Genomic DNA, 17,383 nt, shown 5'->3' with positions numbered 1-17,383 from the left:
TTCCTGACTTCTGACTTCCTGGCTGTCAGGTGCTCTGGGCGGAGCTTCTTGACCTGGGCAAGCTGGTCAGAGCCATTCCGGACGAAGTCCCCAAGGCCAGCCCATCTGGGGAGACCGGAGGCAAGAGATTTGGACACAGAGAGCCAGACCCAGGACCCCCGCTGCTGGATCTGTCGGGGGGCCAAAAGCCTGGTCTCCCACGTCCTCCCTCTTCCTCAGGCCGCTTCCTAAAACCAAATGCGAGGAGTTTATAAATGAAGACAGTTTTCAGGATGTTCATGGAATGACTTTTTTTTTTTTACATTTTTCAACTAGTTAAGACAAAAACATTACAATGATTGACTTCTTCCATTGTTACATAAATAAAATTTTTATAAATATCTCTTTATAAACAATATAAATAGCTTTACAACATAAATACACTTATGCATGACACGAATTTACAGACAGCAGTGTGTATAGCTGGTTTTGTCCGTCTCTCCAAACAAACTGTCCCTTGTCATCACGTCGGCGTAGGTGCGTGTTTCGTGTATATAATATATATATAATATATAACTTTTTATTTTTCATTTTCAAAGACAAACAAACAAACAATAAAATCAGCCCCCCTCCCCAGATAATAATGAAACAGCTGGTGTTGCATTTTCCCAGTACCACAAAGGGGAAAAAAGGAAAGAAATGCAAAAGCCACATTGCCTTGGAGGTGCTTCCAGATGACCAAGGATGACCTCAGCAAAGCGGAGTGAGTTCTCAGTCCTGAAACACAGAGGGGACATGGGACACTCAGTGCTGGCTCCTGAGCTGAGAAAGCCCGGCCGACCTCCCTCCCCTTTCCCGACGCAGCAGGAGGCCAAGTCCCTGCACCTGTGGCCCGGGCCCTGATACCAGCCTTCCAGTAGGGAGATGGGCCCTCATCTCACCTCCTGCTGGGGCCCTGGCACCTCCTGCCCAGTACTGGGTGGGACTAGAGCCTCGGCCAGCCCTCCTCCCCTCGAACTAACTGTAGGCTGGCAACCTGGGGGCTCTGTGGGGCCCAGTGAGGGGAGGAGCAGGGGAGATGCACCCCTTCCCTTTCTCCCTCCAATACAAACCCTCCGACAGGTGCTCGCCTGGGTGATGGAGGAGGGGAAATATCGGAGGAGTCAGGGGTCCAGGGTTCGAACCCTAGCTCCGATTAATTATGTCCTGCCTGGCCCTGGAGAGCTTTGAGTATCGCTTCCCCCACCGATAAAATGGGATAGTAGCCACTTCCCAGGGCTGGCTTCATCAACGGGCCACACACTGGGCATCAGCAGAGCCCCTGGGTCCCAGCTGCCCCTCAGTAAACAGCACTTCTGTCCCCAGCTGGCTTCCCCTCGAAAGGGTCTCCTTTGAGAGCGGAGGAGCTGGCACCTCCCCAGCCCTGGGCGATGAGGAATGGTCCCGCTGGGTTTGCAGGTCCAGCCGGGTTTGCTGGTCCAGCCGCCAGAGTCACTGGGCGAGCGCTGTCCCTGGTCTTTGCTGATGGGTATGTGGGTGTTCTGGGGTCTCAGGAAGGATCCTCCGGAGACAGTGCGGTGCCCCCCACTCTGTCCTGGCTAGAATGGTGCATGCAGAGGGACCTGGGGCGACCTCTCCCACGAGGCCCTTCTCTGGGCATCTCATGTGTTTAAACAGAGGTCACTGGGGCCCACGGCCAGGTGTGTTCATTCAGGCGTCGGCCTCACCCTGTCTCTGTCATTAGCATTTTACAGTCAAGACTGTAACCTCAGCGACAGTCATTATGGTGGCTGCTTAGAAGAGCCAAGGTCATGGGGGTCAGGAGGGGGTTGGGAAGGTTAAGGGTATTGGAGGTGACTTTCAGGAGGCTGACCGATTTCCCTGAACAGGGGGGTTGAGATGTCTTAGTGACCCCTGCTGGCTCGTCATCTGACACCCATAGACAGCCACCACCAAGAACAAGGAGGCTGTGGGGTCACCCATGCTGGCTACTTCCCAGGCCCTCATCTCATCTCCTGCTAACCCACAAAGTAACACCGGTCTAGACTCCAACGTTTGAGCTCCGTGCTTCGGTCGCAAATGAAAAGCCGGAGGCCTGAGCCTCCACCTCTGCGGTGCTGAGACTGGAGAAAAGAGAGAGAGCCTCGCCATCACAACGGCAGCTATGCAGTCTGGGCCCCGAGGGCGGGACCCATCTCTCCCCTGTGGAGGCGAGTCAGACCAACAAAGCCACGTCCCGCTGCAGAGACAGGAAGGGTGCCCGCTGGAACCCCAGGCAGGGGTGGAGGAGAGCCCCTAAGCTGGGTGGGGCAGGTTCCCCGAGCAGTGACACAGGGGTGCTGCGTGTCACCTTCGGTTAGCGTCTGGCCCTGAGTTAAGCTGAGGAGGCGCCTCGGAACTCAGGTGGAACAGTGTGCCAGCTGTGGGGACAGAAGGTAAGCTCACAGGGTGGTCTGGTCATAAAGTCCTAATGGGGCAGGTCGTGGTGGGTGGGCATGCCCCAGGCCTATAACGTCCCCAGTAAAATGTCTATCTTTGCCCTAAACCAGCCCTGCCTGTGTTTGTGCATGTCGATTTTTCTGGCCTTTGAAACGCCAGAATAGCCCTTTTCAGACCCCAGAAGTGACACCCCCCCCCCCGAGAGAGCAGTGATCTAGTTAACTACCCCATCTTGCTTCCTCCCACCTCACGTCATAATCTTTAGGTCTGTCCTGAGTTCCAAATGCGTAAAAGAAGCTGCGGATTGCCATTCTCCGGAGAGTTGGAGATCTTGCTTCCCAGCAATGTCGTTAGTTTGGCTCAAATAAACTCATAAAAATTCTTTATAAATCTGGACATTTACTTGTCATTGCTGGCAGGACTTTGAAGAAGCCTGCCCAGGACCGCCCGCCGACCCGGACCCAGGGCTAGGTACCAGCATGGGCCCATTGAGCCCCGTCAGCTCCCCACTACAAATGGGGGGAACTTGGGTGAGTTTTCTCTTGGGATCCCAGACCTCCTCGCTTTACGTAGCAGGCCCTGTCTATATTTGAGCTGTTATTAGAGAATCCTCAGGGTGAACCGGGGTTACGATAACCTAAGGAAAGGACAAGAAAAACGGACACCTACTTTCCATTTCAGTTTACTTGGACTGCCGACTGAGAGTCGGAACAGATGCTTGCTGGTTAAATGAGAAACAGAATCTCTTTGGCTCCAAAAGAAAAAAGGACACTTGCTTCCCCACCCCGAACAGTCAGTGGGGTGGGGATAGAGGTCGCAGATCCCCAATCCGGAGGGGGGTGGGGGATGGGCTCTGTGAGCCGTCCTGGGAGGTCCTGGAACCAATCCCGAGAACCAGTGGGAGCCCCCGTGAGAGTGGGGGAGGTGTCTCTGAGAAGGGCAGGGGGGCCATGCCTTGGAGAGCGGCGTGGTTCCGGTGGCTTCGGTAAGCTCTCCCAGCCCTTGCTCTGGCATTTTTAGATGACTAAGAACCTTTGAGGGGTCGCTGGAGGAAAACTCTCCTCTAGGGCATGAAGGATCCTACCGGATTCCCACGGCCTTTGGCCCATCCGGAGACGTGCACACAAGGCTGGTTTGCCCTCGAAGTTTGTACAGACTCTAGAGATCTCAAACACAGCACGGGAAGTGGTGCCGGGGGCGACAAGCACTGGGAGGGACTTCTAAATCTGAATCTTTTGCGTGCACAATGAGAAAAAGCTGACTACAGAAATAGGTGGGATGAATGGAAAGTATATTTTCATTGGTCTCTCAAAGCTTCAGTCAGAGAAATTTGACCAATAGATCAACCTGGGATGTCGTTGAGGTGGCAACTCAGCTCTCTGCGGTAGTAAAAAACAGCTGTCCTTATTGTTAAAGGGGGAAGGTCATTTGGAACTTGACTTGTCCAGGACAGATACGAATGGTGTCTTCTTATACCAACTGCCAAAACAAAATTTGGATCCACTGTTTATAAACTAGTGAATTTTTCTCATGGCTGAATGGTCTGTTTACATGTGTCTGTGTGTGTCTGTCTGTGCATGCTGCGAATATGAGATCATTTTCTACCTCTGGATAGTATTGATACAATCAATTTAATAAATTAAAATTAACTGATTTGAAGGCAAGCACTTATAAGAGTGCTTTGAGCATTGGGTATGCTAAAATTCTTAGAAATATAGAAACTAACCCAAATTCTCTTGGAGTTCGCTCAGTCCATGTTAATAACTGACTTTGACATCTATGAAATGTTTTTAAAGGTTATAAAATGTCCTTATAAGTGACTTCTTGGTTACCATTAGAAATTGAGATTTTCCTTCCTTTTTTTTTAAAGATGTTTCCTGCATGGTTTGTCTCCTCAGTCCCTGTCCAGAGGACTCCGAGAAGCTGTAGGAATACGCAGGCGCAGACTCAAGGCCCGGCTTTCTCTCCAATGTTGTGGAAAGGGACTGTGCATCACCAGGCAGAGCCCTGTGCTCCCCTACGCCACCTGGACAGAGCCCGGGAGAGATTGGGGTTTTTTAGGGGTTCATATCCCAAGGTATTTATGCAATTAAAACTACTAGAAGTAATGTTGCAGTGTTTCAGAAAGGCTCCGGCACACCTCAGAAGATTTGTTTTTGCTATGTTGCGTGGGAAGCTTCATACAGTCAGTGACAGAAGACTTCTACAGTTTGTCGTGTGGGTGAACAACAGCCTGTAAGTTAAACTTCCAGTTGGGGCTATGGGAAACCCAACACGGCCTCTGTGTTCTCCCAGGCCCCCTGGCCAAGCCCGTTCTCTGGTTTTTGCCTTCCTTCATGTGTCCTAGTGCGATTTTAAGCTGAACTGAAATTAGATGAAGAATCTTATGATATGACATTTATTGAGAGGAGACATCGTACATTGTGGCAAGTTTCAATAAAGTACTTCGAGAAAATGCCAAATTAGTTACCACTTCCTCCTTTCCCAGTGAGATCCCAGGAGACAAAGACTTAAGATATTGTTTTTTAGAAAGGACATCAAGTAAAGACACTCTCCAGCCTCATGGGAAGGGACCTATCAGGCACCTAGTCATGAATGTCACCTACCCTTGTCTCCACCTATAGGGGACATCAGAGACCCCTCTAGGATGAGGGGCTGTTGGCATCAGAGGTAAACAGCTGTCCTGAGACACTGACAAGGCCTGTGTACCTACGGGTTGATGTTGAACTCAGAAACTGTTTGTTTGATTGTCTTTATCCGTCTGCCAACGATATCAGCCATAGTAATAGTTACACTTGTCCTTTGGGTTTTTCTACACAGTCCAACTCTTTGTGACTGCTGAGCATGTACAAGACAACTGTTAATACTCTTTATGGCTTATGTAACTGCTACTCTAGATGGAAATATGGAAACACAAGGCAGCCAGCCAAAGTGGGACCACGGGAGGTCACAGGATGGAAATGATGCAGGTGGTTTTCACAACGAAGGCCACCCAGCCTGACTGCCTTCCGTTTATCGGCCCTGCCCTTTCCGGGAAAACTCAGCCTCAACTCACATGCCACGGTGACGGGGTTGCCCCATCCCCAGGGGTCAACAGGGGGATGTCAATACTGAGACTTCCTAGGAACGAGACGTCCCGGTGCTGAGACCTCACTATCGGATCGAAAGGCTGGGCATTAACACATTCTTCAGGTTGAGTTATGACCAAAACGGGGAATTGTGAATGGAAAGGGGCTTTGCGGCAAGTCACTTCACACGGTGACCTGATCCTCAGTTCCTAACTGGGGAGGTCGTGGTGGGTGGTCAAGCCTCAGGCTCAGAACGTCCCAGTAAAACATTACCTTTGGCCTTAAGGGACCTCTGCCCATTGTTTCTGTGCATCCAGGGGAACACACTTTTGAAATGACTCTTTTTCAGATCTCTCAGAAGCATAAAGATTCTCAAGACAGCATATTCTCCCGTTAACTATCTTGCAATCCAATCCCTGCCTTGCTTTCTCTCACCTTCACATAATCTTTCGTACATTCTCTCCTTAATTCCAAATGAATAAAATAAACTGCAAAACTGTTATCCTCTGGGGCAAGATTTGAGATCTTGCTTCCTGGCAATATTGTCAGCTTTGCTCAGATAAATGGTCATAAAAATTCTCTATAGATTTGGACATTTCTTATGTGGACAACTGTAAAAAAAAGGCTTAAGCAATGTGCTGGAGGGTTTCAAAAAGGAGTGCTCTCGCTACCCTCTGGGGAACATAGTGTGGACACTGATAAGGCTTCTTGGGCGAGACGGCAGCTTGGCCTGGAGTGGAAGGGACAGACAGGCTGTGGGACAAGGAATGGCAATAGCCAGGCTGCAGGAGAAGGCTGGGAACCAGTAGGGGTCAGGTTCTAAAGCACTTGAGCGTCAGTTTCCAAGGTCAGGACGTGTTTTTTCCTTGGGCACTGACGGCAGCAGCCATGGAGAGAAGGTAAGGGGAGGATGTGGGGGCCTTTGCCACCATGCCTCTCCAAATTGCAGCACCTGGCGGGGGGCGGGAGGGAGCCCAGGGGCTTCTAGCCCTGGTGAAGAGTGAGGAGGCAGTGCCAGAAACAGGGAGCCCAGGTATGATGGGCATGGGGAGGTTGATAAGGAGATCAGTTTGGGACAAGCTGAGTTTGAGAATTATAAGATTTATTTTAGTCTCTTTTTCCTTGCCCTGACATAGTGTCACAGACACTGAGGTTGGATCCTGAAGTCACACGGGCTGCAGCAGCATCAGGACCCTGGACAGACCAAATTGCCCACAGCCACTGTTNCACCTGGCCGGGGGGCGGGAGGGAGCCCAGGGGCTTCTAGCCCTGGTGGAGAGTGAGGAGGCAGTGCCAGAAACAGGGAGCCCAGGTATGATGGGCGTGGGGAGGTTGATAAGGAGATCAGTTTGGGACAAGCTGAGTTTGAGAATTATAAGATTTATTTTAGTCTCTTTTTCCTTGCCCTGACATAGTGTCACAGACACTGAGGTTGGATCCTGAAGTCACACGGGCTGCAGCAGCATCAGGACCCTGGACAGACCAAATTGCCCACAGCCACTGTTTGGAGAAGGGACAAGAATCAGAATGCCCTGGGGGCAGGGAAGCTCTCTGGCGGTGCCAGTGGAGGGCTACTCTCTCTGCAGCAAGGGGGCAGGTATTTCTCCAAGTCTGTCCCACCTGAGGGACAAGAGGTCTAGGAAGCATCCCAACCTCTGCGCTGCCTGCCTCTGGGCACCGAGATATAGTGCCTGGGAGATAAACTTACCCTGGGCTAGAGTGCGTGCCCTTCCTCCTGTGTTCCCGCCAACCCATGCTCTCCCCTCAAAGCTCCCATTTGGCATTTTGGGGCCAGTGCGGACCGTCCACTTATGGTCCAGGGATAGGCGGGAGCCCTCCAAACTGTCTCTGCTTCTCCAGAAGAAGTTGGGTGGGCTCATTCCTCCTGAGCTATTTCTGACCTCTCCAAAGTCCCCTCACCACCTCATCCCTCAATTTCTCCATCCGTAAAATGGGATGATAAACAGGATTGGGGACAAATGCCTAGCGCACACGTGATCTCATGTCCACATCACTGGTTCCCCTCCAAAGGCCCTGGGAGGCCGACCGGCACCAGGGCTATGGGACCGGCCAGCGAGTGGGTGTTCAGGCTAGGTTCTGGCGGGCGCCGCGGAGAAGCTAGGTGTGCGGGAGCGCCAGGCGGCCAGGTTGGTGGTACTCACCGCCGCCAGGGGTCGCCGCACTAACATCCCAGGCCGCTCGTGGCGCCGATCCGGTCCAGCTTGAGGCCGAAACAGCCCTTGGACGAGCCCTTCTTGGTGCCCGATTTCTTGCGTGCGTTGGGGTTCTCCTGCAGAAGGCGGGCCCACCGAGACTTGGTGTCCACGCGCAGGTCCCGGAGCAGTCTCGACTGGTCGCCCTTGAGGTTGGCACCGCTGCCTCCGGGAGTCTTGTCGCGCTTCTTCTGAGCGCCGCTCTCAGCATGGGACACGGCAGGCACCTCCCCCAGCGGAGCTCGCGGGACCTGTCCGAGGAAAACAGCAGGCAGGTGAAGGGATGCGCGGGGGCAGCAAGGGGGATTTTGCGGGGTCTCTGACGCTCCAGCCTGACACGCTCATGAGCGCGCGATCTGCCCCTTCGGAGCCCTGAGCACGCCCCCACTGATGCCGGACCGCTCGGCCCTGCATCCACCTGCCACAGGGCCGCCGCCGTCTGCTCCTTCGGGGAGCCCCTACTCTCCCTTCCTTTGCCTCTTGCCCGACTGGGGCAGGGGCTGCGCATCTGTCGACGTACTCCCGAGGCTGGGGACGTAGACCCCCGAATCCGAGCTTCGAGGGCTCCCAGGCTCTCACCCGCGCACATCTCAGAGGAAAGGGCCGCCTTCCCGCCCTCTCCACTCCCTCTGGAGGGCCTCTTTCCCCTAAACCCTCAGCCCTCCTGCACAGCCCCTCATAGTCTGACAGCGCCGCGACAGCACCCACCTTCGGCGACCCCGGCTTGGCTTCGGAGGGCAGGAGCGACAGTAGAGTGAGCAGCAGGGCGCAGGCCAGCAGTTGGGAGAGGTGCATGGTGCCGGTGGAGTGGAGGGGCACACACCGGCGGCAGCGAGGGCAGATGCGCAGGCAGGCGCGCGGCGGGCTGGCGGGGCTTCGGTGCGGACTGGGGTCCCAGAGATGCGCGGCGCCGGCTGGGTGCGCTCTGAGTCCGTTGCTCCGCTCGAGCCTTTATAATCCAACCTGCCGCTGATGTCATCCCCCCGCCCACCCGGCCGCCCGGGCCAATGGCACGCGCGCCCAGGGCTGGGAGGGGGCCGCGAGGGCTCCCCCCTCTGCCCCCACCCTCATCTTACCCCCTAGGGATCCCGCGGCTCAGCAGGCTCTCTCCCCGACCGAACTTAGAGACCCAAAGCGGCGCGCAAAAGGGAACTCTATTTGCATCAACGCTCGCCCTGGCGTGCCAAGAATGCCAAGCGTTCGTGTTCCAGCTGCCCGGCACACACCCTTGGCCTTCAACACACACCTTCTTCCTGGAAGGGATCAGTTTCCCTCTTTGCAGGTGCAAAGACAGGCTCAGAGGAATTGAGTCACTTGCCCAAAGTCACACAGCCAGAAAGTTGACACTGCCCCAAGTCCACGCAGATCTGACTTGTTGCCAAACTCTTCCCCCAGCACCTGACAGGCTCAGGCCTGGCGCCTCGGCTCCACTTTTCACCTGCTGGCGGGGAGTTCAGGTCGCACCGACGCCTGTGGGATGGGAAGGTAGAGAATGGTCGAGGGTCTGGACGCAGGCACAGCGGCGATCTCCCCGGGCCGTAGCGGGGAGCGCCAGTCCTACACAGGCATGTGCAAGCATTTCGCCAGACCGTGTGTTTGAGAGCGAAGAGCGAACAAGGTGGGCTAAGAAAGCAGGCCTGAAATTCAGGTGCCAGGTGCGGTGGCATCATGGGTCTGCCACTGTGGCTTTAAGCGCACACTCAGCCCGGCTGCGAGTATGAGCACCGATGGGGGTGGGGCACCCGACCCTATCTGTACCCACGCCAGTATCCACAGGGTGGAGCCGCCCGCCCCAGGGTTCTGTGTACCTGTGCAAACTGGAGAGGGTTCTGTAGCTAGCCCTGAGCTCCGTGTGGCTGCGCTGGTCGCCTTCCCGTTTTCCCCGTAGAGAGGTCCCTGACCTGGCTGTGGGACACAGCCTGCTGCCCACCCACGACTCCCTCTCCTTGAGTAGGGTGTTTGATCCCTCCAGCTCCGAGGAGAACCTTCGCGATAAGCCTCGAACCTGAGAGGTCGGCATCAAAAGAATTCAGTGAGGTGCAGGAAACTATGCCTCCGCTGCCCAGCAGAACTGGGCCAGACAACCCCGGGGAGGGAGGAAGCTCCGGGTGGGTGATGGAACTCGGTTGTCTACCGAACAAAGAAGAATGTAGCCAATCTAGAATTTCTCTGAGGCTTGCTGTATGTACACGAGCTTAAGGAGCCAGGCAGACTTACTCTAGAGCCAGGCAATGGGCTAGTTTCCAGGAGCAACAGTCAGGACACAGTGGCAGTTTCGTCGGTAAGAAGACACACAGGTTGCAGCGGTGACGATCAACTTTTTCCCAGAGAAGAAGCTGCACCAGGGGCGGGAGGACAGCTGGAATGAAGAGGGATGGGAGAATCAGGTACTAGGAGGTGGCTCTGCAGCAGAGCCGGAGCCCAAAGCTGGGAGGCAAAGGTTTTACGTCCCACCCCGGCACACTGAGTCAGAAACTGCCCACCAGCCAACCCTGCCCTAGGGGCCTTTGTTTAAGAAGTAATCCACACCTGAGGCCTGAGTTTGGGTAGAAGAATCTCCTGCTTTTGAAGTGGATCCAGACATGAACAGAGCACCTTATGTGAGTTCTGGTGAGTTGACTCACCACCTCCATGCAGCCCTCAGATTGCCTTTTCAAGATAACCCCTATAGAGCGGCACCACTCTTTCATTTGAGGAGAATGAACGAGGAGCAAGAAGGGGATGAGGAAAGTATCTCCAGGTGGGTGATAAAAATCCCCTCTTCTCTATCCCTACTGGACAAAAAGGAATGTAAGCAACCTGGAACTTCTCCCAGACTCACTTTATTCACACCACCTATACCGGGCAGAATGGCTCCAGAGCCGGGCACTGAGCTGGCTTCTGACACAACAACTACACCCTCTGAAACCCCTTATTAAGGGCAGGTTGGAAGCTTCCAGGGCTCCATCGTCACATCCTCAGTCTAAACATTCGTAGGCTAGTCCTCCCTGTGTTCTGTGTTTCTTGGATGTGCTTGGTGACAGCAGGTAACTGTCTAGGTCCCCTGTCTTTGAGCTTTGAGACTAAATTAGAGTGAACTGTGGACTAAGGCCTCCCTGGGGCAGGCCGTACAGCAGCTCCCACTGAGCTGAGGCCTGAGAGGTAGGGCAGATGGGTGTTCTAGGCCTGGGCTCAAGGGGCATTCGGGGTGGGAGGTGGTCAGCACAGGACTACCTTTGCTGCTGAAGGTCCCCCCCACCCTTGGCTTCATTGCACAGGAAGCTGCAGAAGAAACTCTGTGTCCCTCCTGGGTCTAGACTGGGCCCTCAGGTCCCTGCCCGCTTTTCCCTCGTGAGGTCCACTTCTTCTGCTCTGGCCCCAGGAGCCAGCCCTGGGAAAGCTGGACCCACGAGCCGAGGCACGTGAGGTGTTCGTGGCACTTCACTGAGTGCTCAGTGTGAAAAGTCCGTCCGATGGCAAAGGAGAGAGAAACGGCCTGGCAGTTCTGTGGGGAACCTGATGCTGTCATTGCCACTTTCCCACCCACTGATTCTGCACGTACCCACCAAGCATCCCTGCAGCCTGCAGAGTCCCATCGGGCAGGAAGAACCCACAGGAGAGGCACGTGGCAGGGAGGAAGGCCATCTCCCCCAGCCTGGACTAGGGGGTAGGCTTCCTGGAGAAGGAAAAGCCTGTGCTGAGAGGGGGAAGGAGACTAGCAGAAGGAGAGAAGGGAAATCCAAACGGAAAACAGCAATGTCCCTTTGGCCTATGGGGGAGTGCACCCAGGTTTAAAAGGCAGTAAAAAAAATCAGGTGAGAGACTCTCCTTGCTGAGGGCAACCCAGTGAAACGAGGGACGTGGGAGGGCAGTGATGTTGTAGAACCCAGCATGCCCAGACCTAGGGAAAAGGGGGGTGGCATTCAGGCAGGGTGCCCAGAGGAGGCAAGCTTGGGAGACAGGCAAGTCTGTGGGGGAAAGTCCTGGAGGCAGGTGATGGGATAAAGTGGGGGAGGAGCTTTTCTTCCATAAGTGGGGGCCTATTGAGCTCTTGGGGGTGGGGAGGGCAAGCAAGCCTAGGGGGCATGACAGGGGAGGCTGAGGAAGAGTGGTCAGTGGTAGGGGAGGCAGAGAGGGAACTGGGAGTGGGAAGGTCAGAGCAGGCTGAAGTGTCCCAAGCCCCAGGCGTCAGAGAAATTGCATGGTTGGGACCTGCCTGAACTTCTGAAAGCTGGGGATGTGGAGAAAAAAAGATCTCATTCTTGTAGGTCCCTCTTCCCATTTCCCCTTCTCCTCGAAGGGCAAGGTGAGACTCTTGCACCTACCATGGACGGACCCTACCTTGGGACAGTGGATGTCCAGTTGCTTAGCAGGACCTTATGAAAGATGAAAGGGGGGTCTTGGTGAGGATTTCCATTGTGACAAAGCTGTACAGAGGCTTCTGGGAGGCTGGGGAAGGGATAGCTAAGGCAGGGTTGCCCAGCCCCACTCCCCAAGAGGTGGGAAGTAGCGCCCTGGGGAACAGCGCCTCCTCCTGGCCCTGGGGCCAAACAGGAGGATTCTCAGGCACTCTTCAGAGCGGAGGATTGCTCAGCGGCCCATCTGTTTTCCTTTGCAATTATTTCATCTCAGGGGCCCCCTTCCAGCTGCATAACTTCCCAGAGAGAACACTGAACAGGCGGTGAGCAGATCTCATGGAGGCCGGGCAGGGAAATTGCAGCAGGATCCCGGCCAAGTCCCATCACTGCATGGGGCCTTCAGTTTCACCACCTATAATTGGGAAAAAGCAGAGTGAATCAGGAGACCGGATGAGAGGCTTCTGACCCCTGCATGAAGGCAGGACAGCACAGCTGTGGCAGAAGAGGGGTCTGAGTATCACTGCACAAACACACACACACTCCCAGAGGGCAGGGCGGTTGACCCCATACCCCAAAGACTCCACGGGACTGTCTGGTGATGGAGACCCATGGAGGACCCAGAGGCCATGGCCTGGCCAGGTCTCCTTGAGCTTGGGACCTCCTCCAGGAGTCCTGCACCTACAGGGCCTGGCTGTAGGAGAGGAGCTGGAGGCCAAGGATGCGTCATCCACCCTTTCTGGGCCAGAAATTCCAGGAAAGCTTAACCTCATCGTGACACAAGGTCTCTGTCTGACCCCAGGACACCCCCACCTGATGGGCCAGCTGCTCTCCCAGGGGAGGAGACCTTTTCCTTTCCCAGGGGCCCTGCCAGCACCTGCTGCAGACGGCCTCCAGCCCTGCCGTCCTACGCAGCCTGTGACGTCAGAGTTTATCCCTTCGTTCTCCCCCTCCCTTTTCAAATAAAAGATAGACAGAGAGATAGATAAGCTCCTCAGATAGCCTCAACAGACAGGCTCATTTCCTGGGGGGCAGGAGGGGGGAACAGCGGCTCGCTGTGAGGCTGTCAACACACAGGCGAGGCAGTAGAAGCTGAGTTCTGAACCCTGAGAAAGTGAGCAGGGTGGTGAGGGAGGGGGCCTCCTTGCAGAGGACAGAGCAGCATGCCGACCTCAGCGTGGAGCATGCACCAGATGTTTGCAGAAGGAACGGGTCTGCTGCCAGGCCTGGGCCTGCGGGCCTGGCTTGCTTTGGCCGGGGTCTGGAGCTTTTCCATGTAGGGAGCCACCCCTTGCTTCTCTGGGGGTCCCTGCACTGAGCCTGCTTCTTCGTGGGCACCCAGAGGAGGATGTGTATTGTCTGGTCTTGGAGACCGTGTTGCAGATTCGTTGGACATTACAGCCTTTAAGGCTTCTCCCTGTGGATAAAAGGGGCGCAGAGGGATCAAGGATGGGCCTTCCAGGGTCCAGGGCCACCAGTGAGCCGGAGGAGCCACACCTCTGGGTTTTCCAGGCCAGAGACTCCTCTGTAGACTTCTGCCCCAGAAGAGGGTGCTTACCAACTATTTTCAAGTGAGAAGTCAACTTCTAAGAGGAGAATGACCAGAAAACATGAGCGAAAGAGAGACAACCAGATGCTAATGAGGGTTATGGAATATATTTTTTGCAATGTGGGTTACACAGGGATTGGAAAATACTTTTAAGCCCAAAGTCCCTCCCCCCACAAAAAGCCGTAAATTGTTTGAAAACCATCCTTGTGCCCGTGCGAATTCTTTGCGGGCCCATTGTGCTACGTCGTGCGGAAACCCCTTTCTCCTGGATTGCCCGGGAAGGTCCTGTGTCCCAGTGCCAGCTGGGCGAGGAGACGAAGGGTCCTACCTCCCAAATGATGGCCTGTGGTGCCTTGTGGGTAAAGTGATTTAAGGGAGGAGGTCTCAGCTGAGAGTCCAGTAGGCTCAGCACTTCTGATCACCTGGCTGATTGGGGAGCTTGGCTCCACAGAGGTGCTGAGGAGGGGAGGCAGCCGCTGTGTGGAGTGGACACACCTCAGAGGGATTTATTTATTTATTTATTTATTTATGCTGCTTGGATTCTCAGCCCACTGGAGAAGCTGAAGTGCCAAATGCTTGCTTGCCTGGCCATCCCTGCGTGATGCCCTGGGCAGCCCACAGCCTCAATGCCAGGTCACTGCTTAACCTTTCCAGCCTGTCCTACTTGAATAACCAGTCTGCCAGAGCCCGACTGCCCCCCCCGCCCCCGGCAGCCCCTGAAGTGAGGGAGAGGACATCTGGTCTGCTTCCTGCATCCTTAGTGACAGCTTGAAGGGCAATGTGGACGACACCGAGAGAAGCACCCTCTCAGAGAACACCCCGACTGGCCACCTGATGGAAACAGTGAAGCAAATCGGAGGACAACATTGGACAATTGGGTCCAGGTTGACCATGCTGGCCGTGTTGTCTCGAAAAATCATGTTTTAAATAATCTTATGGGATGATTAAAAATATCACACAGATGCTATAGAATCGGACAGTTGCTGACCATAGCTCACAGCCTGGTGGGGGAGAGTTAACTTCGGTAAAATGAATGCAACATATGCTCATACATATTACTAAATTGAGCAAATATTTCTAACTTCAGCACCTTCTTACCCCATTGAATCCAAATGTGTTTCTCAAGCAGAACAGGCTTCACGGAGCTGGGAGAAATACAGCGTGATGAGTGATGTGTGATGAGACAATCCAGAAAGCTGGGTGGTGGCTGAGCCCAGGAGTGGGGCCGAGAGGGCTGGAAGTCTGCAGGCTGGGCTGGGGGGTGGGGTGCCTGGTTGCAGAGAGCATGCCCGGCTCCACGGGCTCAGGCAGTGGGGCTCTGCCCCTTCCTCCTACCCTGAGGGATCTTGGACCCAGAGGAGTTAAGCATCATACTCTGGACATCCTGGACCCACACCTCCAGGTGCTAGACTCACCTGAACCATGGTCATGTCACCTTCTCTTTGTCCCTTTGAGTTTTACCTGGTGCGGACCACAGATGACCGCAGGGCAGCAGAGCAGCGGTCAGAGTAGGGGTGCATGGTCAGGGCTGCTCACCAAGAACCTCTTGGGAAACGAGGCTCAGGAATATATTCGTGGCCCTTGGGACAGTTTGTGAGCCCTGCAAATGCAGGAAACGCTGTAGGACTGGCTGGTTCCAGGCAGACAGGCCCAGGCAGACAGGCCCGGCCAGGACCTGAGGTGAAGTGGGGTGGCCTGCAAATCTTTTGGTGTGATGACTCTGTTGAGCACCGATGCTCTCTTCCTGGGCCTGTTGGTTCTCATGGGCTTCTCCTCTGGTTCAGCAGAGACACCTGGGGGGTTCCAGCCTCGGTGTCCCTCTGAGCATGTCATGGTCACAGCCCTAATACCATGGGGGCCTCCTCCTCTCCCTCTGTCAGCTTCTCAGGGGAAACCCTGTGTCCATCTCAGGGTACCCAGCTCCTTGCACACTGCCTGCCACACAGTAGGCACTTGATAAATGAACAGAGATGGAAGCCCAGCCCTGCAGAAGGCCTCACGGGGCAGCAGGGACAGAGACAGCCTCTGCGCTCACAGAAGGAGGGTGCTGGTTAAGTGCCCACTGCTCCATTTTGCAGATGGGACCGTAGAGTCCCCAACTGGCCACCTGATCTGCCCTCAGCCACCCACTGGGCTCGGCAAGCTGCTCAGCCTAAACGGTGAGCTGGCTGAACTCCAGTGAGTCATGGGGACCGGGCCGGGGAGCAGCGCCCCTGCTTTGGGCGAGAACATCTGCTGAGAGGAACAGCTGTCTCCGCCCTGCGCTGAGCGGCTCCCGTGGGAATGTGGTCTGTGGCTTGGCAGAGAAATGACACAGCTCCTTCGCCACCCGTAGCCATTTGTGGGGTGGGGGTGTTCAGAGTTCTGGGGCCTTTGTCATATCTGTCAGCGGCTGTCTCTCTGGGCCTGTACTATTCCCTCTTCCCGTTCTTTTCCACTGTAATTTCTGGGAGGCCTGCAAAGGGCAGGGCCAGGCTGGCCGGGCCCATAGTGGCCGTAGTTTTGGGGAAATGGAGCACTCTAGCATCAGGAGTCCAGCATGAAGTAGGTGGTCTGGGGCCAGAGCTGGCGGGGACAGGATTCTGAAAGGGTTCGGGTGGTTGGTGAGGGGTGGGGGTAGGAGGTGGGAGTGGGCGCTCTCACTCCCATTGCTCTGGGGAGAATTGCCCAGTTGCATTGGGACTCACCTTGGACTCCCAGGGGGCTGGGGCACAGGGAGATCGAATGGAGTGAATGAGCCAGCTCTGATCCAGCAGAGAACCCCGACTCACACACTCCAGGGGATGGGGTGTGGGGGGCTGAGGCGGTCAGGGAGAAGAGGCCAGAAGCTGGGCTGGATGGAGCCTCTGTTTCCGCCTTGGAGATCCTTGCAGCTTTCTGACTCTGCTTCCAAGCGTCTCCTCTGGCGGACACCTGGCAGGTGGCTGCTGCCAAGTCTGGGACTGAGGCGGAAACAAGAGAGTGGCGCAGACATGGGCAAGGCCTGGGGTCCAGACAGGGTTCAGCTTCCCAGGCGCTGTGCAAGGTGATGATGGGATGGGCGGAGTGAGCGTGGAGTGTGGAGGGACAGGGTTCAACCCCCCAGGATTTCGGCAGAGCTCAAGTCCTTCAGCTGAACAAGTGTCTGTTCGACATGGAACCAGAGAGTGGGAGTCAGGGCAGCTCTGTGTCTCCTGGGGTCACAGGGCAGGGGCAAGAGGTGGCAAAGGAGCTGGCCCTGACAGGGATCTGACCCCAGGGAGCTTTGCCCGGCAGTGATGAGCTCAGGGGCACCTTTGCTGGGTGACAAGAAAGGGATGGCGATTGTTCGCTGCAGACTTGGAGGCGAGCGGCTCTCACCCAGGCCCATGCGGGGAGGTGCTGCCCAGGCCTGGCCAGCCAGGAGCCTGTGGGTCGCTGTGTCCCGCAGGAGGAGCCCCTGTCAGCTGCTGCGCCCCATGTTCCTGCTCTCGCTTGCTTGGAAACCCCCAGGCGAGCCCCTGGGATCCAGCCCTGAGATGACCTGGGCAATGTTGGACTGATTTGGGTGGAGTAATGAAATGCCAAGTTGATTTGCGATACAGGAAGGGTTGGGAGGGTAGAGAGAGAGAGGCATTGATTAGTTGCTTCACACACACGCTCTGACCAGGACTGAACTCATAACCCAGTTATGTGCTCTGATGGGGATTGAACCCGCAACCTTTTGGCATAGGGGATAACACTCCAACCAACTGAGCCCCACACTGGCCAGGGCCTTTTAAAAAATCTTTTGTATAGAATATTTACTTACTGTTAAGTGCAAAAAAGCCAAGAAATGTCAAA

At 55.2% G+C, this 17,383-nt stretch overlaps 1 protein-coding gene and 1 pseudogene across 2 annotated transcripts; both read right to left on the bottom strand.

Moving 5' to 3' along the window:
- Positions 1–275: 275 nt before the first annotated feature.
- NPPC (natriuretic peptide C) lies at positions 276–8,611 on the bottom strand. Of its 2 annotated transcripts, none has more exons than XM_037063526.1 (3): positions 8,408–8,611; positions 7,649–7,950; positions 276–756 (listed from the first exon to the last, which is right to left on the bottom strand). In XM_037063526.1, the coding sequence occupies exons 1-2, from the start codon at positions 8,492–8,494 to the stop codon at positions 7,669–7,671; spliced, it is 369 nt and encodes a 122-aa protein (XP_036919421.1). In that variant the 5' UTR covers positions 8,495–8,611; the 3' UTR covers positions 276–756; positions 7,649–7,668. The 2 variants fall into 2 exon arrangements, with proteins under 2 accessions (XP_036919421.1, XP_036919422.1); XM_037063527.1 differs by lacking the exon at positions 276–756 and adding an exon at positions 6,824–6,986.
- LOC118999188 (uncharacterized) lies at positions 4,287–4,469 on the bottom strand (annotated as a pseudogene).
- Positions 8,612–17,383: the final 8,772 nt, after the last annotated feature.

The sequence above is a fragment of the Sturnira hondurensis genome, unplaced genomic scaffold (assembly GCF_014824575.4).
Source record: "Sturnira hondurensis isolate 20B ecotype Veracruz unplaced genomic scaffold, ASM1482457v3 Scaffold0014615, whole genome shotgun sequence".
Lineage (NCBI taxonomy): Eukaryota > Metazoa > Chordata > Mammalia > Chiroptera > Phyllostomidae > Sturnira > Sturnira hondurensis.
The sequence above is the reverse complement of the archived record's forward strand: the minus strand, read 5'-3'. Positions and strand labels throughout refer to the sequence as shown.